At 43.2% G+C, this 27,497-nt stretch overlaps 2 protein-coding genes across 6 annotated transcripts; both read left to right on the forward strand.

Annotated features, from left to right (window-relative positions):
• The first annotated feature begins 5,031 nt into the window (after positions 1-5,031).
• LOC124042130 (arf-GAP domain and FG repeat-containing protein 1-like) lies at positions 5,032-13,202 on the forward strand. Of its 4 annotated transcripts, none has more exons than XM_046360490.1 (12): positions 5,032-5,775; positions 6,616-6,709; positions 7,029-7,144; positions 7,392-7,533; positions 8,449-8,605; positions 9,625-9,732; positions 10,042-10,186; positions 10,313-10,401; positions 10,490-10,579; positions 10,776-10,937; positions 11,167-11,282; positions 11,550-13,202. In XM_046360490.1, exons 1-11 carry the CDS (start codon positions 5,609-5,611, stop codon positions 11,274-11,276), a joined length of 1,380 nt encoding a protein of 459 aa, XP_046216446.1. In that variant the 5' UTR covers positions 5,032-5,608; the 3' UTR covers positions 11,277-11,282; positions 11,550-13,202. The 4 variants fall into 4 exon arrangements, with proteins under 4 accessions (XP_046216446.1, XP_046216447.1, XP_046216448.1 ...); XM_046360491.1 differs by having other exon boundaries at positions 11,167-11,278; XM_046360489.1 differs by having other exon boundaries at positions 5,035-5,775; positions 11,167-11,264.
• A 1,440-nt stretch (positions 13,203-14,642) lies between these two features.
• Positions 14,643-18,170, forward strand: LOC124041026 (F-box only protein 36-like). 2 transcript variants are annotated; one of them, XM_046358184.1, is made up of 4 exons: positions 14,643-14,767; positions 15,138-15,246; positions 16,729-16,901; positions 17,391-18,170. In XM_046358184.1, the coding sequence occupies exons 1-4, from the start codon at positions 14,672-14,674 to the stop codon at positions 17,775-17,777; spliced, it is 765 nt and encodes a 254-aa protein (XP_046214140.1). In that variant the 5' UTR covers positions 14,643-14,671; the 3' UTR covers positions 17,778-18,170. The 2 variants fall into 2 exon arrangements, with proteins under 2 accessions (XP_046214140.1, XP_046214141.1); XM_046358185.1 differs by having other exon boundaries at positions 14,657-14,767; positions 15,138-15,177.
• Positions 18,171-27,497: the final 9,327 nt, after the last annotated feature.

The following is a 27,497-nucleotide window of genomic DNA, read 5'->3' on the forward strand; positions in this document are numbered from 1 at the left end:
TCAACTTTGACCTCCTCCACATGTGATTCATCTCATCCTAACATGTGTAATGTTATGGAGCATCCTTGTGCCACGCCCAAGACTAGTCTTCTCCCCAACATTGAAGCTACCAGACAAGGCATTATTCAAAAGTAGCAAACTAGCTTGCTGGCCAAGTGTTAGCCAATAGATGTCCCATATTGGCATGGGGCACACATGGGCCTAGTTGGATGTATGATCTGCAGGTTTGCTGCTCATTGAGTTGACACATTTGACTAATACAGTCCTTCCAATACTCTACTCAGCAAATTGGATGCAGTCTATCACAGTGCCACGTTTTTGTTACCAAAGCGCCTTATACCAGCCACCACTGCGACCTGTATGCTCTAGTCGGCTGGCCCTCGCTACATATTCGTCGCCAGACCCACTGGCTCTAGGTCATCTACAAGTCCATGCTAGGTAAAGCTCCGCCTTATCTCAGCTCACTGGTCATGATAACAACACCCACCCGTAGCACGCTCTCCAGCAGGTATATCTCACTGGTCATCCCCAAAGCCAACATCCTACTTTGGCCGCCTTTCCTTCCAGTTCTCTGCTGCCAGTGACAGGAACAAATTGCAAAAATCGCTGAAGCTGGAGACCTAGATTTCCTTCACTAACTTTAAACATCAGCTACCTGAGCAGCTAACCGATCGCTGCAGCTGTACATAGTCCATCTGTAAATAGCCCACCCAATCTACCTACCTCATCCCCAAATTGTTCTATTTTACTTTGCTGCTCTTTTGCATACCAGTATCCCTACTTACACACCTTCATCTGCTCATCTCATCTGCTCATCTATCACTCCAGTGTTAATTTGCTAAATTGTAATTACTTTGCTACTGTGGCCTATTTATTGCCTTACCTCCTCACGCCATTTGCCCACACTGTATATAGTCTTTTTTCTATTGTGTTATTGACTGTACGCTTGTTTATTCTATGTGTAACTCTGTGTTGTTGTTTCTGTCGCACTGTTTTGCTTTATCTTGGCCAGGTCGCAGTTGTAAATGAGAACTTGTTCTCAACTAGCTTACCTGGTTAAATAAAGGTGAAATAAATAAAAACATGTTTGTTTCAATTTTAGGAAAGGTCCTTGCGTTGGACACCTGAACCAGTTCCTCACTGCAGTACCCAATCTTCATCTTTAGTATCCTAGGTGAGCTGTAATTTCTTACTTCTTGAGCAGCTTACCAAACCATTGGCATAGTTGATAACATTAAAACACTGTGGCTTCCTCTTCTCTGCACTGATCTGAGATCACATGACAGGTGAAGGCAGCTGTCGGCCAGCTATTTACTTTCACTTGTCCAGTTAATTCAGTGTGCAGATGAAGACTGTAGCCCAGATGAAGACTGAGTCACTTTAGACCATTGGGATGTGTTTCTATTCTGTGTCAACTAACTCTGAATTAAGGGGCCCTGTTTCCAACCCATGTTCCCATCTTCTCGCCCCCTAGTCACGTGACAGGCATGTTATTTTGCACGCTAACCATCTTGGGGCAAGACATCAAGCCAGTGTTTGTGTTCGAAGGGAAGCCTCCAGAGGAGAAAAGGGCTGTGTTCTGTGGCACTCTTAGAATTACAGCCGAAACCATAGCTACCTACCTCACAAAATGGCACCCTCACAAGTAGCGCAGTACAGTATTTATGGTATAATTTCCTGACACATCCCGTAAAATCCCTGTTTCGTTCCAGCTGGAGAAAAGCGCACAGGCTGCAGGCTAGAGCTCCCCCAGTCGTTCAGGAACACTTAAAGAGAACATTTGGAATTCAATCACTGCGCATATCAGGGGTCTATTTACTAGGAACCAAACGGAAGCCAACAGAATGGAATGGGGCTCGACATGCCTGCATTTGTCCAATAGAAACTCGTTTTCATTGCAAAATGTTTTCCGTTTAGAGTGAACGGTTGCCGTTGAAAAAAGTTTTGTGAACAATTGTTTTTATTGGATCACATCAAGGCAATACAATTGATAAATAACAATACCCTACTTAACAACCCCTTCCATACCAAACATACCCCTGGCGGCCTCACTAAATCCCCAACCTCGCACAACACATAATATAAAAAACAAAAACATACAATAACAATAAAATATATATCAGAATGTTTTGCAACTGCTTGCAACTATGTGCTTCATTCTTGGTTTAAATGAATACACCCATGTTTTCCGTCTTCCTGTGTTGGAGTTTTGACCTGTCTCTCTGTGCCTCTGTAGTGTGTCCTCAGATATGTGAGCTCCTGAAGCTTATGGGTGTGTCCATCATCCAGGTCAGTGTGTCAATCCTCTATGTAGCATGCTAACCCTGAACACACCCTGAACACACCCAGTTGACGTGAACACACACTAACCACCACACAAAGACATGACATGTCTCCGTCCCCCTCTCTCACACTCACTCACTCACTCACGCTCTCAATGCTCTTGGGGATGGCGAGGAGCCCCCCTGGTGAAACGGGGAACAGTAGACGTGGTGGCATCAGAAGACATGGACACTGCCCTTTGGTGGCATCAGAAGACATGGACACTGCCCTTTGGTGTCATCAGAAGACATGGACACTGCCCTTTGGTGTCATCAGAAGACATGGACACTGCCCTTTGGTGGCATCAGAAGACATGGACACTGCCCTTTGGTGGCATCAGAAGACATGGACACTGCCCTTTGGTGGCATCAGAAGACATGGACACTGCCCTTTGGTGGCAACAGAAGACATGGACACTGCCCTTTGGTGGCATCAGAAGACATGGACACTGCCCTTTGGTGGCAAGAAGACATGGACAGAAGACATGGACACTGCCCTTTGGTGGCATCAGAAGACATGGACACTGCCCTTTGGTGGCAACAGAAGACATGGACACTGCCCTTTGGTGGCATCAGAAGACATGGACACTGCCCTTTGGTGGCAACAGAAGACATGGACACTGCCCTTTGGTGGCAACAGAAGACATGGACACTGCCCTTTGGTGGCAACAGAAGACATGGACACTGCATCAGAAGACATGGACACTGCCTTTGGTGGCAACAGAAGACATGGACACTGCCCTTTGGTGGCATCAGAAGACATGGACACTGCCCTTTGGTGGCATCAGAAGACATGGACACTGCCCTTTGGTGGCATCAGAAGACATGGACACTGCCCTTTGGTGGCAACAGAAGACATGGACACTGCCCTTTGGTGGCATCAGAAGACATGGACACTGCCCTTTGGTGGCATCAGAAGACATGGACACTGCCCTTTGGTGGCATCAGAAGACATGGACACTGCCCTTTGGTGGCAACGTCCTAATCCGCCAGCTCATCCTTTGACCGTAAAAAGGTGAGGTGTCATTAAAATAATGAAGGCCTATGACCATGTGATGAAGGACTGCTGGCTTTTCCGCGTAACGCAGAATAATTCCTCCATGCGGGTTTGTCTGCTCCGTCCTGCTGCCTTGTCGCCCTCCCTCTCATGTGATGAAGAACCTGCTGAACTCTATATCTCATCATAAGACCCAGAGCCCTGTATACAGATGGCTATATGTAGAACAGTATTAGGCATTTAATCGATGCCAAATGCTTCATTATACTTATTGCTTTGGAGATCCCCAGACTGTATCAACGTTTTACATTGGTCCATCATATCCAGAACAGCTAATGTGAACAGTATGCATTGTACAGCGATTTTCACAGTTGTTTATAACCTCATCAGTGTAGGAATGACTTATTTTTGATGGATCACCTTTCATGTATTTGGTTATATTGACGGGTCTCTCTTCTTGATACAGTTAAAAAGTGTTGAAAACCATGTTTTCTTCTGGGTTGTGTTCAGTAGGCTCGAAACAGGATAAAACGTTTTGAAATAGAGTGAAGGTACTACCTGAACTTGTCCAGTAAGAGCACAGGTTTTACTTCTCTGTTGCATGCATAATGATTTTAAAACCTTGTGTGCTCTACTGAACATGACCCTGTACTGCTGAACTGGGAGTAGCCTGGTTTCCTAACTCTTCCTGCATACAACAACGTCACATTGCTTTGTTTGGCAAGATAATATTCCAAGATAACCGGGTTGGCTAAAGCAGAAACAGACTGGAATCCAGGCTAAACTGAAAGTGCTGTGGCACCTAAATCGGCCAGTGTATTTCTAGTATGTATTTAGTCATTGTGTTGTCTGAAATACCAGTCGTATCTCTCCCCTTGTAGCCGGCTGAATCTTCCATCGTGAGTCCAAGTGACACTGTCCTCAGATGGTGCCTGGCGGTAAAGCAAATGCATCCTGACTAACCAGGGGCGATCGCCGATTCTGTTACAAAACATTTCATAAACAAAAGCAAAATGAATTAAATGGGGAAGGTCATAACTTAATTTGTCCAATAGAAATTCTCGTTTTGCAACTGTTTGGACTAATGATTCCACCCCAGCTGTCTGACAGTGAAGAGGCTGCCCTAGACTGTTACCATGGTTCCTCCAGTCTTTGAATAACATTATATTTACACTTTACCGGTTGTACATGCTGTTGGTCCTTTTGACGGTAAGAGGTGGAGATAAATCCACAGGAAAGTGTTCTTTACCTGACTTTTTGTGGTGCCGGTTGGTTCTCTCGTTTGTATTTGCAAAGTGATGCAAAAATAAGTCAACAGTAACCGAGTGTAGTCGACCGAATAACGTTTCCTCGCAATCAGCTGGAAGTGTTTGCCATTCGGTTAGGCTCGGACATAAGTGTGTAAATATTTAGTCACGTGCGAATTGCATCAGTATTGAAAATGCAAACGATATGACGTTACAGACCAGCATACTGAAGGGACCATGAAGGTCTACCTGAGCATGGAGCTGTGCATATCAACTGATCTATACACTTATTTAACTTCCGAACAATAGAGCATAAACCGATTAGTGATTCGGGACAGCGACTACCTCAGGGTCATGTTCATTAGGCACCAAGCGGAAGAAAATGCACCGAAACGGGGACAGACTAACTGGACATGTCCAATTGGTCATTCTCATATTTGTTTTCCGTTTTAAAACCTTGTGTGCCCTAATGAACAAGGCCCAGGCCAACTCCCAGTGTGCGAGTAAACAGGATGAGCAGAGTCGGGGACTCATTGGCGAGAACAGTGCAACCACTGTCTGTGGGGCCTTGCTAGTTCCTTCAGCCAAAACAGGAGACGATTGATTTATATTGAGGGAAGGCAAATGGGTGGCCACCTGCTACCCTCAACAGTGCCACATTCTAGGCAAATTACTTTCTTATCGTGACGAACTGACAGGATCATGTCATAGTTGAGACCAAAGCTCCAAATGGTGCCTTTTGGAAGAGGAAATGCTCTTAAGTCGTTGTTACAAAACATAATCAGTGTGATGGTAAACATTGTATTTACTATTTAAACTGCTATTCGTCAATGTAATGTTGTCGAGTGGTCATTGCTGCCCACCAGTAGGTGTCAGTCACGCTGCGGTTAGCTGTCTAGTACACCTGTAAACCAACGAAGAAGAAACGTGTCTGTCCCACTAGACCTCTGCAAGGTGTCTGAACCACCGCTGTCGAGCCAAGACATCCCCTGCCAAGCCCTGGATTAATTTCTCGCACCTTTTAGCAGCCCCTTTTCTCAACCATGGCGACGAGTGCGAAGCGAAAACAAGAAGAGACGCATCTTAAGATGCTCCGGGAAATGACTAGCCAGCCCCCGAATAGGAAGTGCTTTGATTGCGACCAGCGCGGCCCGACTTATGCCAACATGACAGTGGGTTCCTTCGTCTGTACCACCTGTTCTGGCATCCTGTAAGTACTATGTTGACCATTGTTATGCATTTATGTGGGGTTGATTTTTAAAACAAGCTAAAGTCGTTCTTTATGGTGTATTTTAGTGGTTTAGTTAATATTACTTATCAAGCTCCCCAACACCGCATGTAATGCTATCCAACGTTAGCGAAAGACTAGTATTGATTTGGCAGGGTCGCAAAGCCTGTACTTTGATGTAAGGAGAGGTTTCAATTCCCAATCTTTAAAAGTTCAACTAAAGTATTGTTTGTGCCGAAAATAGTTGTCTCAAGTGTGTGTGTGTGTGTGTGTGTGTGTGTGTGTGTGTGTGTGTGTGTGTGTGTGTGTGTGTGTGTGTGTGTGTGTGTGTGTGTGTGTGTGTGTGTGTGTTGTGCTGATAAAAGGCGTATTTGCCCAGTGTGTCAAAACAGCACGTCACTGGACCACCGGCGAAACTCTTGCCCAACCTCGGCTCTTTCCCAATCCGAGTTTATCTATACCATAAACGTAGTTTGGGACATCCGTTGCTCACTCCTATAGGTGTATATAGTATTGGCCTCTGCAGAAATGGTCGCATTTGTTGCTTGCCAAACACTTATAAAATAACTGAAATGGGTCAAGTAATTAAAATGCATATGGTTTAGAGACCACAATAGGAAGGGACTACTGACAAAAGCACAACTGATGATAAAACAGATGATCTCACTCCATATGTGAAGGCTAAGCACATTAAAGCATTTTGTGAGTGTATAGTCATGTTGTGCCTGGTCATTGTAAAATTATTGACACAGAATGCATACTCACCAATTGTTCCTCTCTACTATCGCTACAACCCCCCCCATACACACACACACACTCTAGCCGAGGCCTGAATCCCCCCCACAGAGTGAAGTCCATCTCTATGACCACCTTCACACTACAGGAAATTGAATTCTTACAGAAACACACCAATGAGGTACTGACATTAATTCATGTAATGTTCTATGAAATGTGTTCTTCAATCCTAGTCCTGGGGACCCGAGGGGAATGCAGCCTTTTATTCCAGCCTAGCACTAACACATCGGATTCATTCAAAGGCATTAATGATTAGCTTAGTCAGATGTGCTAGTATTGAGAATAAAATCCTACTGACCCTGTGGGTCCCCAGGACCTGTATTGAAGAACAATGGATTATTGTCTTTGTGCATGTCTGCCGTCTGAGTTTTTCTGTCTCAAGGGAGTTTATTGTCATTTTTTTCCTTTCTCTCCCCCTTCCCCACACACTTTCTATCTAGGTCTGCAAACACATCTGGTTGGGGCTGTACGATGACAAGACATTGGTTGTTCCAGACTTCCGTGAACCACAGAAAGTAAAAGAATTCCTCCAGGAAAAATATGAGAAGAAAAGATGGTGAGGAGCTTCACTCTTTTACTTTCTATCGTGTTAACGGAATATCTCAAAAAAGTAGAGATCCTCCACTCTCTATTGTGATATATTCAGGGGTGAAATTGGAGGAAAAATCGCTGTCTAGAGAACTGCCAATATAAAATCCTATGCATTCATGAACCCAGTTTTACATGTAAAAATTCTTACACCTTTGGAACTCAGTTCCAGCAATTCCCTGGATGTATTTGTCTTTATGCTTCTGTGAATACAGGTACGTCCCTCCAGACCAGGCGAGGACGGTAGCCATGGCCCAGGCCTCCAAGTCGGGCTCCTCAGCCAGCAGCACAGCCAGCACCCCGGAGATCCAGCCCCTGAGAACCCTGCAGCTCAGCAAGACCCCCCCAACACGTCAGGTATTTGCTTCTACCTGCTTTCGTAACATATGGCATGATACATTTCAGGCTGATGTGCTTTTATCCATTTTCATAACTTGGTCTAGTCATGTAAGTCAATGGGTGCAACCCAAAATGGCCCCAGTTATTTTAATTTGAAACATGTCATCATTGAGTAGACAGTTGCCATGGCGCCCTAGCAGCAGCCTAAGCCGAAGCCGAGAGCTCCTGTACATTTTGTAAATATTTTTGTAATTTGTATGGTATTTTTACCTACAATCCTTTTTGTTTTAAGAATGAACAATTAATATAATCAGAATCCACCACAACATTAAGACTGAAGCTGACTGAAGCTGTTTGAAGAGCTAGCTAACGTTAAAGTTAGCTGGCTAGCTGTTTTGATTCGAATGCCAGCTAGTGTCTGGAGGGTGAGGATGGAGAGAAGCCGAATGCAAGACTGCAGTGATGAGGCTTTTAGGGAGGATGAAGTTACAAGGCTGCTATTCAATTATTATTGAAATGTGGTGTGCTTTCTGGTGCCACGTGACTGCCATAGCATCATCCAAGTGGGCGCTTAATTTTGGAAGCTAGCTACCTACCTTCTACGGAGTCCATGGACTACAGTGGCTTAGCTCAGACTTCATCTGACTGAGTTCTACTACGGAAAAGTCAGAGACAGTGAGACACCTTGAACAAATCACACTTCCTGCCTGCCTCTGGACTGTCTCTCCCTGCTTGACCCCCTTCCTCAGATGACCACTCAAGCCATGAACTTTGAACTTTCTAATGGCTGTCCATCTCATAACCTTGTGATGTTGTTTTACCTGTCTTTTTTTTGTGCTTTGAAGTGCAGGCACTTTAAGATTCTTTGAAAAGCGTTATATACGTTGATAAATTGTTATTAATTATTCCTCATGGTCTCTCTCCCTCCGCCAGTCCCCGATGGTGGTTCGTTCCCTGGCCCATCCCATAGTTCAGGAAAAGAAGTTTGACCTCCTTACAGACCTGGGTGGAGACATCTTTGCCGCTCTGCCCTCTCAGGCTGCCAGCAACGCCAATTTTGCCAACTTTGCGAATTTCCCCAGCCAATCAGGTAATGAGCCAATCAGGTTTCCCTAGCCAACCAGGTTCCCAAGACAATCTAGTAATGAGTGAGAGTGGGCCTCACTCAAACTCCCAGGGGCAAATCCTAACTTCTATTTAGGTTGAACTTCCAAATCAAATCCAAATCTAATTGATTTGATGTTGAACTTTCACATAGTCATGCGTGGATGTTAATGGGAGACTAAGTGAACATTGTATTTAAAGCAGCAAACAGCAGTGAAAACAATAAGACTATTGTTTTGCTATAAAGCTGATGGATAGGGCTGGAGAAATGGAACCACTCTCAAATTCATAGACCACTATGGATGCATGGACTGACCATCCATGATATCAAAAAGATAGTTTTAACCATGTTTAGAGGATTTTTAGCGTTTTTTAAACATTTACTTTGTTTACAAACATTGAAGTATAACAAGCTTATATTTTGGGTTCTTATCGGGGTACGACTGTACGAACTAAGCTCACGATGCATTTATAAGTTATATTCTTCAAGAATCAATTGGTACATTTAATAAATTAATTAGTCCAGAAATGGATTTAGCAACTGCAGATTGACCTTTTTAAGTTTGATTTAGATGTCGCCCAATATTGAGTAGATTTTAATGATTTGTCTTCAAGGAGTCAAAATGAAATAAATCTCGAGTTCATATATATATATATATGCCATTTAGCAGACGCTTTTATCCAAAGCGACTTACAGTCATGTGTGCATACATTCTACGTATGGGTGGTCCCGGGAATCGAACCCACTACCCTGGCGTTACAAGCGCCATGCTCTACCAAGTGAGCTACAGAAGGACCATTCATGCAAATTAGTTAAGAAGAGTAGTGTAGTAAATCTGTGAATGTGCCTAAGCAGGTACACAAGTCATTATAATGTTGTTTGAATGTTAAATCATTGTCATTTGCTGCTCCTCTCATTCCTCCCATTGTCAGGGTTTTACCGTCACACCATTCCTCATTCCTCACATTGCCAGGGTTTTGTGTTTCCTCCTCTGTGGTTTGCAGTGACTAAGGTTAACTCAAAAGCTGACTTTGCCAACTTTGAGATGTTTGGGAACTCTGAAGTACCTCCGCATTTCAGGACCTCACCCCCCTCTCAGTCGTTTGCGTCAGGTACCGCCGGGTCCCATTCTCATACATACCCTCTCATTTACATTATTTAATTGCCACAGTGAATTATTGAAATGTTTGTTTGTATCAATTAATCCCATAAGGGATGGGTTGTTTATTGGCGGTTTGACACGAAAATAAAATGTCATTTAATTCATTATCTGTGTTCCAAGCCCAACAGGGGAACAGGTTAGCTTGTTTTTATCATACCATGTGTGCCTCTTTCTTTAGTGTGTTTGTGTCCATGTCCTTTCTCCTGTGTGTGAATGTGTGTATATTGACCCCTGTGTATGTCTCTCTCGCTCTCTGTAGGGCGAGGTGTCCCAGTGCCGTCTGCGGCTGGTGCTGTACCAGCCCAGTCCCAGCTGGGCACCTCGGCAGAGGACCGCTACGCTGCCCTGGCTGAGCTGGACAACGAGCTGAGCTCCTCTGCCCCCACAGGGAGTAGTGTCCAGGGGTGAGAGACAGACACCACTCCAAAACTTGGCACACATTTTTAGCCTTTGCATTTAGATCTTCTCCAAAAAACAAAAAAAAATGTAGTTCAATGAGCTAAGAAATGTATTCATGTTTTGTATTTAAGTGAATCTAGGAATTTGTTTGGAGCTGTGTTGGGAACCTCGCCTGCCCAGACTCAGCCAGTCTTACCCAACATGCAGCAAGGCTTTGGAGGTGACTGGATTGTTACACCTACACTATTTTCTGAAATGGTTGACTCTCAAACATAATGAAAGCATGATGTCATTTCCTGTTGTTTCAGCCATCTCGTCCAATAACCCATTTGTTGCTGCTGCTGCCCCGGATATGGCCACCAACCCCTTCCAGACCAATGGTATAGCACCGGCCGCAGGTGTGTTTGTGTGAGCACATGAAAGTGCATACATGCATATCAAGTGTGTGTGTTTGGGCCTCAGCCAGTTGTCTCTCTTTGTCTGAAATTCCATTGTTTGATATCAGTAGATCCTGTACATTGAAAGGTTTGTTTGTGTTTGCCACTGTGTTCATGTTACTCACTCCGCCCCCTTCCATCTCTCTCTGTATCCTAGCCTCGTTTGGCACAGGCTCTATGAGTATGCCTGCTGGCTTTGGGAATGCCTCCTCTTACTGCCTCCCGACCAGTTTTAGTGGGACCTTCCAGCAGCCCTTCCCTGGCCAGGCCGCCTGCCCTTACCCCCAGCCGGGGGCCTACCAACCCCAACAACCTAATGGTAAGTAGTGTAGTTTAAATCACAATATAGTTTGGCCATAACATTAAAGTGGTGATTTCCAAAACAATTTTTGTGCTGTGACTTTTCTTGTGACCCTACACTATAAACAAAGAGCATGTTTCTGGCTAGTTTCCACTCTGCAACTAAATAGCCATCATTCCACTATTTGGGAACCTAATTGGTAAAGAGAATATTAAGCCTTAATCAGTTTTTTTCTCTGCATTGACAGGCCCTGGTGGATATACAGTCTATGGACAGACCAAGCCCTCCATGACCCCCTTTGGGCAGCTCATGGCTGGTCCTGGGATGACCAATAACCCATTTATGGGGAGTATTTAATAGTGTGTATGTTTCCAGATCATGTCGAAGAACGTTTTGTGGTCTTTGATTGTAATACAAGTGTAAAACACTTTGTGCCTGACTTTGACCAATGAAATACAAGTCCGAACACGTACAATTTACTTACACACATACAACTTCTGCATGGGTCCAATGTAAAAACGCATATGTGCGCCCTCTCTCTCTCTCTGCTAACTTCATGGATGAACGTTTGGCAGTCATGCTGATGGTAATTTATTTTACAATATTGATTAACCCGTTGTCTCCAACCAGGCGGGAGCCCCGGCCGGATCCTACCCCTCTGGAAGCTCCAACACCAACCCCTTCCTGTAGCGCGCCTCCCTCCCTGTCATCACCAACAGAGGGCAGCATGCAGCACCTATTCAATGTACCGGCTCAGTCACACCTTGTGACTTGACAGTACATTTCTGAAACTCTGAAATCAAGATTTTCTTAACTATGTTTACGACACTATGAAGGACTATGGGACCGGGGACTGCCCTCGAACGATGCCCTGGGACTTATACGGTCTCTATACATATTTTGTAGTTTATTATGTTTGACAGTATTATTGTGCATGTCGGCATTTGTATTCACGTTTAAAATAAATGTTATGTATAATTAGGACTTGACGTGGGCGGAGGACATTGCTGGTGCCACTATGTTTCTACCAGTGTGTTTATATGATAACTAACATGGTTGTATACAACATGTCTAGGAGGGAACTGAGGTGACACAGATTTTCTCATCGGGAACGATGACGATTAGATTTTGGGAAGAATCAGGCTGGTGAACAAGGTGTCACCGGAGGCCATATTCAGTATCATTTAATGAATTCCATGTTAAAGAAACAATGTATTGTGGTTTCAATTGGCACGACGCCTCTGCCTGCAGTTACGGTGTCCAGGACTGTTATTTGGTGCATGATTAATACCACTATTACTTGGGGTGCCACCTGGGGTGCGTTCAGGAGGGTACAAGATTGTGTAGCAGGACCCCCCCCCCCCATATCCTGGATTTTACCCAATCAAATACATTTTAAGAAAGTTAATGCTCATTTACTGCATTTATACAATTTATAAACTCTAAAATGCTATTTGAAGAACAGCAAAAACAAATGATCCCAGCCATTATCACATTGGTTGCTTTTGCTCCATTCACCTCAGTCGGCCTACAAACACAGCCTATCAGCTATACGATTAGCCGCTACACATTAACTCACATTAACTCGGCACCGGGATTACAAACTAGAAATTAATACGTACAGAGGGATCTGTTAACAGAAAAAGTATTTTAGTAACAAAAGGTAAACAACTACATTTGCTTTACATACATATTCTTGTTGTTGCAGTTGTAAAGCTAATTTCCTGCAATTCTACACGTTTTGTCATGACTTATGCCATGTTAATAGGACATGTGCCCAGTTGGTAATTCAACCATGATTACTACAAGTTTAGATAGCTGGCTAGACTAACTAGACCCATTTACCAATCCCCCCCCCCCCCAAAAAAAATGTTGTGATTGTCAGTGAGTGACATGTAACAAGAGGAAAACTGCTGATGCACAACCAAGTTTTTAAATTGCACCTTGTGTATTTTACTATTCTATCTCTCAACAGTAAGTGGAGACCCCAAGTCGTTTCGTACATTTTTTAAAAATAAATGTTTTATTTTTTTAATTGTAAAGAATGACCGAGGTCCTGACCATTATACCTCAGTGTCTGGACCTTGGTGTCTTCATATGTAGCTACGGCCCTGCGCATGTGTGTGTAAAAACACATGACAAGTTTGTATTTATTTGGAGAGATGGTTAACTTGTGCCCCCAATCACTTTTAATTAATGCAATTGTGTTACTCGACGTTACAGTAATACGTAAGTCAATGTGTACATATATATGTATGAATATATTAAAGATTTTTAACTGCAGTTTGCACTTGATTCTCATTTTTTTTTCATTTAGAATTTGAGGTTAAAATCGAACGTGAACAAAAATATAATTGCAACATGTAAAGTGTTGGTACAATGTTTCATGAGCTAAAATAAAATATCCCAGTAATGTTCCATATGCCCAAAAAAGCTTATTTCTATAAAATGTTGTACACAAATGTGTTCACATCCTTGTTAGTGAGCATTTCTCCTTTGCCAAGACAATCCATCCACCTGACCGGTGTGTCATATCAAGAATCTGATTAAACAACATGATCATTACACAAGTGCACCTTGTGCTGGGGGTCAAAAGGCCACTAAAACATGACGTTTTGTCACACAACACAATACCACAGATGTCTCAAGTTTTAAGGGAGTGCAATGGGCATGCGGACTGCAGGAATGTCCACCAAAGCTGTTGCCAGAGAATTTAATGTTCCTTTCTCTACCAGAAGTTGCCACAAATGTCATTTTAGAGAATTGGCAGTATGGTTTGCTGATGTCAACATTGTCAACAGAGTGCCCCATGGTGGGGTTATGGTATGGCCAGGCATAAACTATGGACAACGAACACAATTGCATTTTATCTATTGCAATTTGAATGCACAGAGATACCGTGATGAGATCCTGAGGCCCATTGTCGTGCCTTTCATCTGCTGCCGTCACCTCATGTTTCAGCATGATAATGCACGGTCCCATGTCGCAAGGATCTATCTGTGCACAATGCATGGAAGCTGAAAATGTCCCTGTTCTTCCATGGCCTTCATACTCACCAGACATGTCACCGATTGAGCATATTTGGGATGCTCTAGAGTCTAGATCGATGTGTACAACAGTGTGTTCAGGTTCCTGCCAATATTCAACAACTTTGCACAGCCATTGTCGAGGAGTGGGACAACACTACACAGGCCACAATCAACAGCCTGATCAACTCTATGATGGTCACACCAGATACTGACTGGTTTTCTGATCCACGCCCCTACCTTTTTTTCTCTGTATTTCCAGTCATATGAAAGCCAAAGATTGGGGACTAATTAATTTATTTTAATTGACTGATTTCCTTATATGATCTGTAACTCTGTAAAATGTTGTTCACTTATAGCTCTTTATGAGGAAATGTTTTCATTGACTCAAGTATCAGGAAAACGTAGCTTTTCATTTATACACAGCTACAAAAGTGACTTCAAACCCAAGAGGAAGTTGTAATTTTGTATTTGTTACAGTGTAGCATGTTGCAGCAGGAAGGAATGTTGCGGCAGGAAGGAATGTTGCAGCAGGGGGTGTTTCGTTACATTCTAGCATGTTGCGGCAGAAAGGAATGTTGCAGCAGGAGGTGTTTAGTTACATTCTAGCATGTTGCGGCAGGAAGGAATGTTGCAGCAGGAGATGTTTCGTTACATTCTAGCACGCTGGAAGTAAACTGAACGAACCCGTTCGTTGCCGTGGCAACCACAAACCAAGCGTCCAAAATGTCGACTTTGCTGGGGAAAAGTTTATTTGAAGTCAGTGGTCAAGGTCCTGCACCCAATAAAGACTTCTTCCAATTTTCTGTAACCAAGACAGAGGTAAATCGTTTCGTGTTATGTTCTCTCTAAAATGTAAAGCATTTAATCATTTTTTTCTCAATACATTTCTAAGCCAACGTTAGCCATTTAACTCTAACGCTACAGTAATATTCCACTCTTAGTTTAAGACAACGCGTTAGCTAGCTATAATAACGTACATGTCAGTAACGTTAACGTTAGACACATAACAATATAATCTAGTACTAGCTTGCTCGGCTAACTAACAAATAAAGGCTATGCCAGAAAGCTGGCAACAAATAGTTCAAGTAAATAGCATTAGTAACAAATAGTCAGCAAAGCCATTTAGCTAGCTACATGAAATACTGTAATACCATTTGCTATGCAATACTCATAGGCCTATATTTTTCAGGTTATTTGGAGATGGTGGAAGATTTCTTTGAGAAGTGATGGTAGGAACACAAAGCCAGGAGAACTGAGGGAGTCTCACAATGACTACTTGGATGACAGCCTGCTTCAGAGTAAGGTGCCCAGTGTAGACTAGCCCTCAGCCCACCTGCTCAACTTACAGCCCACCTGCTCACTAATAGCAAGATAGATAATAGCGTAAATGCCCAAAATAACCAACCCTATGCCCTCGAGTGAAGCGAATTACCATGCTAAAAATGACTGCTTTGATTGTAACCCAATCAACCCCTAATTAAATGATACTATTCCAGGCGGCTAAGTCGGCAGTTCCCATGATTTAGGTTCACAGGTGTGTCAGAAGGGTAGTTTCCAGGAGGACAGATGTCGTAGAGGCAATGGCCTAGACCAGGGCTCTCCAACCCTGTTCCTGGAGAAATAACCTTTCTGTAGGTTTTAACTCCAAACCTGACACTGGAGAGCTACTGTCCTGTAGGTTTTAACTCCAACCCTGACACTGGAGAGCTCCTGTACTGTCCTGGAGAGATAACCTTTCTGTAGGTTTTAACTCCAACCCTGACACTGGAGAGCTACTGTCCTGTAGGTTTTAACTCCAACCCTGACACTGGAGAGCTACTGTCCTGTAGGTTTTAACTCCAACCCTGTTCCTGGAGAAATAACCTTTCTGTAGGTTTTAACTCCAACCCTGACACTGGAGAGCTACTGTCCTGTAGGTTTTAACTCCAACCCTGACACTGGAGAGCTACTGTCCTGTAGGTTTTTAACTCCAACTCTGACACTGGAGAGCTACTGTCCTGTAGGTTTTAACTCCAACCCTGTTCCTGGAGAGCTACGGTCCTGTAGGTTAACTCCAACCCTGTTCCTGGAGAGCTACTATCCTGTAGGTTTTAACTTCAACCCTGTTCCTGGAGAGCTACCTTCCTGTAGGTTATAACTCCTACACTAGTCTAACACACCTGATTCTAATAAGTATCTGGCTGATAAGAACCAGGTTAGATACAACTAGGGTTGGAGTGAAAATCTACAGGAGGGTAGCTCTCCAGGAACAGGATTGGAGACCCTTGGTGTAGAGATTGTGTCCATTCACAGGTGTTGCATTTTTTAAAGCATCTTTTACTAGAAAGACTTTTGAAATCGCCCAGTTGCTAGGTCAGAAAGATGGGGAGAATATCAAAACCCATTGGAGATGGTCAGAGGGGAAGGACCTCTGACTTTCTCATCCAATGGGGTTTGAGAAGGAGAGGGAGCGCGAGGAGTCAAGGAAATTGAGATTCTCCCATGGTCTAATGCCCTCGTAACGGACTTTGGCTGGGTTGGGCACAGCACAAAAAAAAGTTAAGCAACGTCCCTGTTGGTGGGCATGAGGCTAAGTGTTGACAGGTGCTGTCTGTTTAATCAAGTAGAGGCTGCTGAGGGGAGGACGGCTCATAATAATGGCTGGAATGGAGTCAGTGGAATGGTATCAAACACATCAACGTGGTTTCCATGTGGTTGATACCATTCCATTGACTCCATTCCAGATATTATTATGAGCCGTCCTCACCTCAGCAGCCTCCACTGGTGTGATCGTTTCCTAGGTCAGGTGAGTGTGGTGTTTGGCCCACGGATCCTTCAGTACAGCCAGGCACTATGTCAGGGCCACTATGACTACCTGGAGCGTCTGCCCGACCCCCTGCTTCTCCACATCCTGACCCATCTGGAACTGGAGGATGTGGCACGGCTTGGACACACCTCACACAGGTTCAGGAAGGTGAATGGACCCACTCTGTCTGTGTGAGACTCGGTGCATGCATGTAGACAGTATTACTGCCTATTTTTAAATATTTTTTTTAACCTTTAACTAGGCAAGTCAGTTAAGAACAAATTCTTATTTACAATGACGGCCTACCCTGGGCAAGCTCTCCACTAATCCTAAAAACGCTGGGCCAATTGTGCACCCCCCCATGTGACCCCCGATCACGGTCGGTTATGATACAGCCCGAGTTCAAACCCTGTGATGTCTATGGTGTAGACTGCATACTGCCTATGATGTAGACTGTATACTGCCTATGATATAGACTGTATGTGAATCATTTTGTATCTACATAGGTATATCTGACTGTAATTACGTGTTTTCCATTTTCATATTTCTATTTTCTGTAGTAAATCTGTTGTTTTTGTTTGTGGTTTAAACCCCTAGTGAGTTAACTGACAAACTCTGGTCTAGGTCCCTAACCACTGTTCCCTGTGTGTCTGTCAGCTGTGTCGTTCGGAGGAGTTCTGGGAGCAAGCGGTGCGCGGCCACTGTGGCGCCGTGTCGGCCGAGGTGGAGGCCCTGGCCCTAGAGCTGGGCTGGAAGAGTGTCTTCTTCACCAGCAAGTTGCAGCTGCAGAAACAGATCAGCCGCAGGAGGAAGAGGAGCCAGAAGCTACTCTGTACAGACCCGGAGCGCTATGATGTAGACACAATGGTGGAGCGCAGTGAAGACCCAGAGAGCCACGCTGCAGATAGAGAGCCAGGTTCTGAGTCGGGCCCTGGGCCGGAGCAGCTCTGTACAGACATGCAGCGCTGTGGGGTGATTGCGGGTCAGGGTCATGGTGTGGCACAGGGGGACTGGAGCTCTGATTCAGGGAGCTCACTGAAATGACTTTTGTTTTATCTTTACACTCTAAATAGGATCCTTGAGGTTTCCATGCTGAGGAATAGAGGACGGCTTGATTTTGGGTGGAGACAGTACAAGTTGTTTTAGATACAAATATGATGACTATTGAATGTTTGATGAATTCATGTTAGTTATGCTTCTTGTCTTTCAAACAATACAGTGGCTGTGTTGTGTTGGAAGACAGTTTCTCTCATAGACAGTTGCCTGGCAGCAAATGATGTTGTGTCAATGGCTGGAGATGTTAACATGTACTTTTACCCGCTGTTGTGTTGTACATGTGCCATAATCTTTTTCCTTATACAATTTAGCACGAGCAGAACAATAGCATTCAGTGGAATGATTCAGGGAGGGCACGTTTGGTAAAAATAAAAGGATAAAAACCTGCCAGCTGTGTTCTCATAACATTTTCTTCCTATTTGATATGGTTTTGTAAATATATATTACATATTTTTTCAATGTTTAAAATATAAAATATTTTAAACCTACAGTATATTCTATATGAAATCCTTATCTCAGCTAAATAACTTGAGGACCAAAGGGTCCAATCATTTTAACATCCTTCTAGTTAATAAATAGGGAAAGTGTTCAGTCTGATCTCCACTCATGGACCTTCACAGTCACTATCGACAAACCCTCCTGGCGAAGCTCAGATGTTAACACACACACACACTCAGCATAGCACACACACCTAGGAGCACAATAATTTGCTCCACCTGCTGTTAAATATATAATTTTGCTACGCTGAGAGGCAGGTGTTGACTCTCAGAACAGTCTATTCCACTAAACCCACAGATCAGGAGGCAGTCGATAAAGAATCTGTAACTAAATGCATGGCGCTGGTGACACACGACAGAAAATAAAAGGCAAAGATATAGAAGATCACAGTTACCTGAAGCAAAAGGCTAGCGGCCACAGTAGAGACACTCATACTGTATATGTTGGCACCTTTAACTTGGTTTTGAGAATTCTTGGTTTGGCAAATGTAGTTTTCACCCCTGTGACCTGCCAGAATCAGCAGAAGCGATGTCCAATGACTCCAACTATGATGTGGCAGTGGAACAGAATACAGGTAAGAATTGGCTATTTTTTTCCAGCTGTTTTTCCTCCCCTGTAATTTTTCTTTAGTCTCAACCTGTGAGTTTGCTCTATCTTGGGTTTACAGTCATTGTATTGTCAATGACGTCCTCTGTGGTTCATCAAAGTATCAAAAATAATCTCACTCATGCCTTTATGTGGTTTAACTTCACATGTTATTTCTGTTTTTTGTTGTGTCTTTCCTCTACTCAGGCCTTTTAAATGCTACCATATCTGGGGATGACATAGGGGATGACATAGGGCTGCTGGACACAGTAAAAGTGTGTGTCCATGGGGGCATCTTCCTGACCACCTTTTTCTTGACCTACCTCATTGTGGTGACAGTGTTCCACACAGCCGAGCTGCGCCGCAACGTCCGCTTCGTTGTGCTGTGCCAGCACTGTGCCTGTGTGACCAGCTTCAACGTGGTGGGCACCATCCTGCACGGCCTCCGCGCCCTCCTCCGCGTGCCCATCAACCGCCTGACCTGCTGGGTCCTTTTTGACTTCCAGGTGGCTCTAGGCCGTGGCATGGGCATCACCCTCACACTCATGGCCCTCAACACCTGCCTGTCCCTCCTGCGGCCGCTCCAATACCCAGCGCTGGTGCGTCACATTCGGTCTTCCGTCATGGCGCTGGCTTGGTTCGTGGCCCTGCTCAACCCGGTTCTGTTCGCTGTTCTGGCCTGCGCTCAGTCCTCTTGGGCCTATGTGGTGGAGCTGGACCCCGTGTGCTCCACCACGCTGGAGAGTCCCACGTCTCGGTTCAGCAGCCTGGCGCTGGTGGTGTTCTTGGTACTGCTCATCATGACCAGCTATGTGCTCATCTACATGGAGGGCTGCCGGGCGAGGCATTTCTCACGCTCCAACAGCAGCGGGCGCAGCACCATCCTGATCCACATGCTACAGAGGATCCTGTACCTGCTCCCTCTGGTGCCCATCATCACCAGGTGGAAGCACAATATGGCCGCCACAGTGACCAACTTCGTGGTGTTCCTAGTGGGGCAGGCACTCAGCCCCGTGGTGTACGGCCTGCGTTGCCGGGAACTCCGAGAGCAACTTCCCCACTTCCTCCCCCGCTGGACAAAAGTTTTCCAGACCTGCAGCAACACCACAGACTGCTCTAGTACAGATACCCTCACTCAGCACTGGAACTGCAATGATCTCCAGAACCGCGACTAGTACAGGGACCATAACCAGCGCAAAGATCACACTCAGCATCGGAACCTGTGCTACAATAGAGACTAAAGCCAGTATGGAGTCTGCTTCATATGAAGGACCTGGAATACACTTAGAGAGCCCAGAAAATACAGAAACCACAGTGTGCACATGGACCAATATAGAGAATGAAGCCAGTGACGTAACTGAAACCCATGGACTGACTGAAACTAGTATAGAGACTGAAGCCAGTGGACTGACTGAAACTAGTATAGAGACTGAAGCCAGTGGACTGACTGAAACTAGTATAGAGATTGAAGCCAGTGGACTGACTGAAACTAGTATAGAGACTGAAGCCAGTGACGTAACTGAAACCCATGGACTGACTGAAACTAGTATAGAGACTGAAGCCAGTGACGTAACTGAAACCCATGGACTGACTGAAACTAGTATAGAGATTGAAGCCAGTGGACTGACTGAAACTAGTATAGAGACTGAAGCCAATGGACTGACTGAAACTAGTATAGAGACTGAAGCCAGTGGACTGACTGAAACTAGTATAGAGACTGAAGCCAGTGACGTAACTGAAACTAGTATAGAGACTGAAGCCAGTGGACTGACTGAAACTAGTATAGAGACTGAAGCCAGTGGACTGACTGAAACTAGTATAGAGACTGAAGCCAGTGGACTGACTGAAACTAGTATAGAGACTCAAACCAGTGGACTGACTGAAACTAGTATAGAGACTGAAGCCAGTGACGTAACTGAAACTAGTATAGAGACTGAAGCCAGTGGACTGACTGAAACTAGTATAGAGACTGAAGCCAGTGGACTGACTGAAACTAGTATAGAGACTGAAGCCAGTGGATTGACTGAAACTAGTATAGAGACTGAAGCCAGTGGACTGACTGAAACTAGTATAGAGACTGAAACCAGTGGACTGACTGAAACTAGTATAGAGACTGAAGCCAGTGGACTGACTGAAACTAGTATAGAGACTGAAGCCAGTGGACTGACTGAAACTAGTATAGAGACTGAAACCAGTGACGTAACTGAAACTAGTATAGAGACTGAAGCCAGTGGACTGACTGAAACTAGTATAGAGATTGAAGCCAGTGGACTGACTGAAACTAGTATAGAGACTGAAGCCAGTGGACTGACTGAAACTAGTATAGAGACTGAAGCCAGTGGACTGACTGAAACTAGTATAGAGACTGAAACCCGTGGACTGACTGAAACTAGTATAGAGACTGAAGCCAGTGGACTGACTGAAACTAGTATAGAGACTGAAGCCAGTGGACTGACTGAAACTAGTATAGAGACTGAAGCCAGTGGACTGACTGAAACTAGTATAGAGACTGAAACCAGTGGACTGACTGAAACTAGTATAGAGACTGAAGCCAGTGGACTGACATCTTGATGATGTAATGGAGGTGATGATGTAATGGAGGTGATGGAGGTAATTGGTAACATAAAGATATCAGCAGCAGGTCATGATGAGATTGGTGCCTCTTTGATGAAATCAGTGTCTTCCTCGATTATATACCCTCTAACGTAGATATTCACCAAATCTATACCAACTGGTATTGATCCTAAATATTTTAAAGTTATCCCCCTCTTTAAACCTGGGGATCCAAGATCCTTAACTAATTTATTATAATTAGTTAAGTCAGTTAAGAACCAATTTTTATTTACAATGATGGCCTACCCCGGCGACACTGGGACAATCACAGCCTGGATTCAAACCAGGGACTGTAGTGACGCCTTTTGCACAAAGATGCAGTACCTTAGACCGCTGCGCCACTCGGGCTATATCTGTATCTGTAATACCATGTTTTTCATAAATCCCAGAGAAACTGGTGTAAAAAAAGAATGTTGAAACATTTAAACCAACACTGTATTTTATATGATAGTGTCACGACTCCTACCGAAGGTGGCTCCCCTTCCTGTTCGGGTGGCGGTCGTCAGTCTAGCCAGACACCTAGGTACTTATAGATGTCCACATATTCAAGGTCGGAACCATCCAGGGTGGTGATGCTAGTCGGGCATGCGGGTGCAGGCAGCGATCGGTTGAAAAGCATGCATTTGGTTTTACTCGCGTTTAAGAGCAGTTGGAGGCCACGGAAGGAGTGCTGTATGGCATTGAAGCTCGTTTGGAGCTTAGATAGCACAGTGTCCAATGACGGGCCGAAAGTATATAGAATGGTGTCGTCTGCGTAGAGGTGGATCAGGGAATCGCCCGCAGCAAGAGCCACATCATTGATATATACAGAGAAAAGAGTCGGCCCGAGAATTGAACCCTGTGGCACCCCCATAGAGTATTGACTCAGGGGTGTGAATACTTATGTAAATTAGATATGTGCATATTTAATGTTAAATAAATTTGCTATCATTCTAAGTAATACGTTTTTCACTTTGTCATTATGGGGTACATTTAATGCATTTTCAATTCAGGCTGTAAAATACTTTGTAGAAGAACCTTTTGCAGTGATTTAAAGGCCCAGTAGAGCCATCTTGAGCTTCATATTAAATCATTTCTGGTTAACAATAAAGTTGCTAACTACAATAGTTTTAATTTAAAATGGTACAAATACAAAATAGTCGTTTTTTTGTCTGGGAGTGGTCTGAGTGGAGTGGAGAGGGGACCACAGTTAGGATTTAAGAAAGGGGTGGGTGTAATCCGAAGGATTTCAGTTAGGATTATGGATGGGTTGGGGGTGGTGTAATGGGTGGATTAGTCAACTGAAAAGTTATCGGAGGTTTTAAAATCTCTTTAGGCTAGATTCAATCCGGACTGCGGAAGATCCACATTATAGTGCGTTTGAAATGTAAAAGTAATTTCCGATTGAGACGGAATACCGTGTGCAGCATTTTTCGTGAATGTAGTCTCCGCAAACGTGGGAACATTGTCTGTAAAGTTCAATCACGCTATAACGCAGATATTACACAGTCAGGATTGAATCTAGGCTTTTAGTATTGGTCTATAAAATGATTCCCTCATGTGTGAAGCAAACACAACACCCATGCAAATTTTTATTTTTATTTTTAAGTCCTGTATTGATTGATTGTATTTTCAACCATCTTATGGGTGGGTGTTCCTGTGCAGGAACCAAATCAGCGGAAATTTTAGAGCGCCACCTATAGTTTTTGATAAAACTCAAACTTTCATTAAAACACACATGCAAGGTACTGAATTAAAGCAACACTCGTTGTGAATCTAGCCACCAAGTCAGATTTGTAAAATGCTTTTCGGCGAAAGCATGAGAAGCTATTATCTGATAGCATGCACCCCCAAAATACCTGAACGATACCTAAACAACAGATTTTGCGGTAGCCGGCGCTACACAAAACGCAGAAATAAAATATAAAACATTCATTACCTTTGACGAGCTTCTTTGTTGGCACTCCTATATATCCCATAAACATCACAATTGGGTCTTTTTCCCGATAAATCCGTCATTGTATAGCCAAAATGTCATTTTATGAAGGCCGGTCTGATCCAGGAATATTCCCCTTTACAAGACGCAACGTCACTTTTTAAAATTACAAAAGTTGCCTATAAACTTTTACAAATCACTTCAAACTACTTTTCTAAACCAACTTTAGGTATTAATAAACGTTAATAATCTATCAAATTGATCACGGGGCGATCTGTATTCGATAGCAGCAAGTCTTGAAATCATCGTCCATGTTTTCACTTTCATAACAGCCCCAAGACAGGAAGTGCCTATACGTCATCTCGCCAAGGATAAAGCAGCCATGAAATGCCAGTACTGGCGACATTGTGTGGAAGCTGTAGGGATTCGAATCGGATCCTCATCTATTTTCTCTCGCCTTAAACAATACATTGACTGGCGGATGAATATTTTTTTGTGTTTTTTTTTTGACACGATTTAACCCGTTTCAGAGACTTCAGAGTGTTTTCTATACACACATACGTATCATATGCATATACTAAAAAATCGTTACAGTTACCATGGTTTCAGAATATTTAATATTAATCTTCTAGTCATGTTTCCTTGGAACATAGCAAGAATATTCCCGTGTCCAGTTTTCGGGGGTTTAGGAAAATATTCCATCAACTTTACACCAAACATACACAGAACATGGTTGCCATGGTCTCCGAACAAGATATTAATCTTCTAGACACGTTTCATGAGAATGTCGCAAGAACATTAATGTGTCCAGTTTTCTCAGGGAAAGGAGAATATTCCATTAACGTCATTGTCACGTCTGACCTTAGTTCCTTTATAATGTCTTTATTTTAGTGGGTCAGGGCATGAGTTGGGGTGGGCATTCTATGTTTTGTTCTGTTATATTTCTATGTGTTTGGCCTAGTATGGTTCTCAATCAGAGGCAGGTGTCAATCGTTGTCTCTGATTGGGAGCCATATTTAGGTAGCCTGTTTTCTATTGTGTTTTGTGGGTGATTTGTATCCTGTGTTAGTGTTTTCACCCTACGGGACTGTTTCGGTTGTTTATTTGTACTATTGTTATTTTGTTCAGTTGATTTATTTAATATGTAATTATGGACACTTGCCACGCTGCACATTGGTCTGATCCTTGCTACTCCTCTTCCTCCTCCTCGGAGGAGGAAGACGAACGTTACAGTCGCACCAAACAGACACACGACATGGTTTCCATGTTCTCTAAATATTAGATATGAATCTTCTAGACACATTTCATAGGATTTATTGCAAGTAAATGATTGTGTCCAATGACGTTTAAAACATAGGATGTTCTGTCATGGTCCCCTGGAGGTATATGTTTAGTTCCCAGCTTATTCCCGGGGATGTCCCTAAAGACGTTTTTAGGACGTTGCATGATGGTCCCAAAGAAACGTTCTCCAATAAAAATAGACTTGTTTCTTTACGTCTTGTTTACTGTTACCAAGCCCACCAAGGCCCTGATCGGTGAACTACTGATCCATTCAAAGCTCTTTGTCTGTTATTAAAGTCGGGGACACCCACACAAACAGTGATGTACATGATTCAAGTTCCTTTACACAGGAATGATTATCTAGCGTGTCGTCACCTGAGATTTTAACTCAGAACCTCTTGGTTCATGGAATTCTGATCTTCCTGCTACGCCACCGTGTCTGTATCAGTAATCTATTTTCTCATTGTTGATTTCATTGACTAATTTCAGCAATTTGGTGGTTTTCTGTATCGTCGTCTAATGTTGGTGGGGTATATTACTCTGTTGTAATGTTACTGGGGTATATTACTCTGTTGTAATGTTACTGGGGTATATTACTCTGTTGTAATGTTACTGGGGTATATTACTCTGTTGTAATGTTACTGGGGTATATTACTCTGTTGTAATGTTACTGGGGTATATTACTCTGTTGTAATGTTACTGGGGTATATTACTCTGTTGTAATGTTACTGGGGTATATTACTCTGTTGTAATGTTACTGGGGTATATTACTCTGTTGTAATGTTACTGGGGTATATTACTCTGTTGTAATGTTACTGGGGTATATTACTCTGTTGTAATGTTACTGGGGTATATTACTCTGTTGTAATGTTACTGGGGTATATTACTCTGTTGTAATGTTACTCTGTTGTAATGTTTCTCCTTAATGTTCTTCAGAGTCGCAAGGATGAGACCAATGTGCAATGGGGTAATTGTCCATAATGATATATTTAATAAATCAACTGAATGAAATAATAAAAGTACAAACAAACAACCGAAACAGTCCCGTAGGGTGAAAACACTAACACAGGATACAAATCACCCACAACTCAAAAGTGAAACCAGGCTACCTAAGTATGTTTCTCAATCAGAGTCAACGATCGACAGCTGCCTCTGATTAAGAACCATACTAGGCCAAACACAGAAATCCCAAAACATAGAAAAAGGAACATAGACAACCCACCCAACTCACGCCGTGAACATACTAACACAAAGACATAACAGAACTAAGGTCAGAACGTGACACTTAATCACTATAGCTGGGTTTCCATCCAAATGTTAACAGATGTTCAGGGTCGATATTCAAACATTTGCATAAAAACAATATGCGCATTTTCCCAACTGAGATATATTTCCATCAAATTGACTTGTTGAGGATAAATGGCTGAATAAAAAATGCATGTTAAATGGGTTTCCATCACATTTTGATCTCTACGGATGGTTTTCCCACAAAAAAATGTGTTATAGTGAGTGTGTCCACTCTGGTATCGGTACGTGTGCTGTAGCCAACAGCCTTGAAGATACTGTGTGGGTTTTGTCGACATGATGAGACGATTAGGGACAAAAGAGCAAGATTCTTTTTATTTGTCAAAACAGACAAGCATCGATGATCATGAATGATAACTAGAATAAGACCGTCGATGTTTATTGGAAAGGAGCATCACGCTCATCATCGTGTACTTACACCCTGTTAAGTTCTCCATAATTTATTTAATCTGTAGTATAATAAACTGCATGCTTTCCCTTCGAGTCGTAGAGGGAGGACGACACAACATGTCATCGCGTGACTCCAAGTTTACTTAGATTTCATGGTTATTATATAAATATTTGAGCATTAAAGCTATCACTGCCCTTTCTCACATAATACATTTTACAGACACAAAAAGATCCCACCTCATCTAGCGTATTTTGTTTTGTCAACATTTGGAAAGTTTACCGACACAACAGAAATGTTTTCATCAGGCCTATCATTACATGTTTTATCCGACATGTACTTTACTGGCAGAAAAAGGTTGGATGGAAACCTGGTTTATGATAAATAAAATTGTTTTTCTTGAGTGTACTTTTAACAGAGCTGGGATTTACTTCAAAGTGCAAATTGTAGCAATACAGTTGAGTTCAATCACTGATACAGGTGAGTTCAATCACTGATACAGGTGAGTTCAAGCACTGATACAGGTGAGTTCAATCACTGATACAGGTGAGTTCAATCACTGATACAGGTGAGTTCAATCACTGATACAGGTGAGTTCAATCACTGATACAGGTGAGTTCAATCACTGATACAGGTGAGTTCAATCACTGATACAGGTGAGTTCAATCACTGATACAGACATGGTGGTGTTCGAGGAAGATCATAAACCAAGAGGTTGTGAAGTCACGTCCCAGGTGAAGACATGTTGATTATTAGTTACTGTATGAATAAACATGTGCAATAAAATCATGTATGTCAAATATGAAAGTTGAAAGCACTGTGTGGGTGTCCCTAACCTTACCATCAGAGAAAGTGTGTTGAATGGATTAGTGGTTCACCAATCATGGCAACCATGTTCTGTGTGACGTTGATGGAATATTCTCCTAACCTTCACCAAAATATGCTAAATACTGTAGGTTCTCAGGAGGTTTTTGCTAAAACATACTCAAACATCAGGGGAACATTACTTAAAAGTGTTAGCTGGGACGTTACATTTCAACTTGGGAAAGTGTAAAAAAGGACACAGGAAATAGATCAGTAGCGTGCACAACAAATTCACCACATTTAACTCAGAAAGTGTGAC

Source organism: Oncorhynchus gorbuscha, linkage group LG08, assembly GCF_021184085.1.
Source record: "Oncorhynchus gorbuscha isolate QuinsamMale2020 ecotype Even-year linkage group LG08, OgorEven_v1.0, whole genome shotgun sequence".
Taxonomy (NCBI): Eukaryota; Metazoa; Chordata; class Actinopteri; order Salmoniformes; family Salmonidae; genus Oncorhynchus; species Oncorhynchus gorbuscha.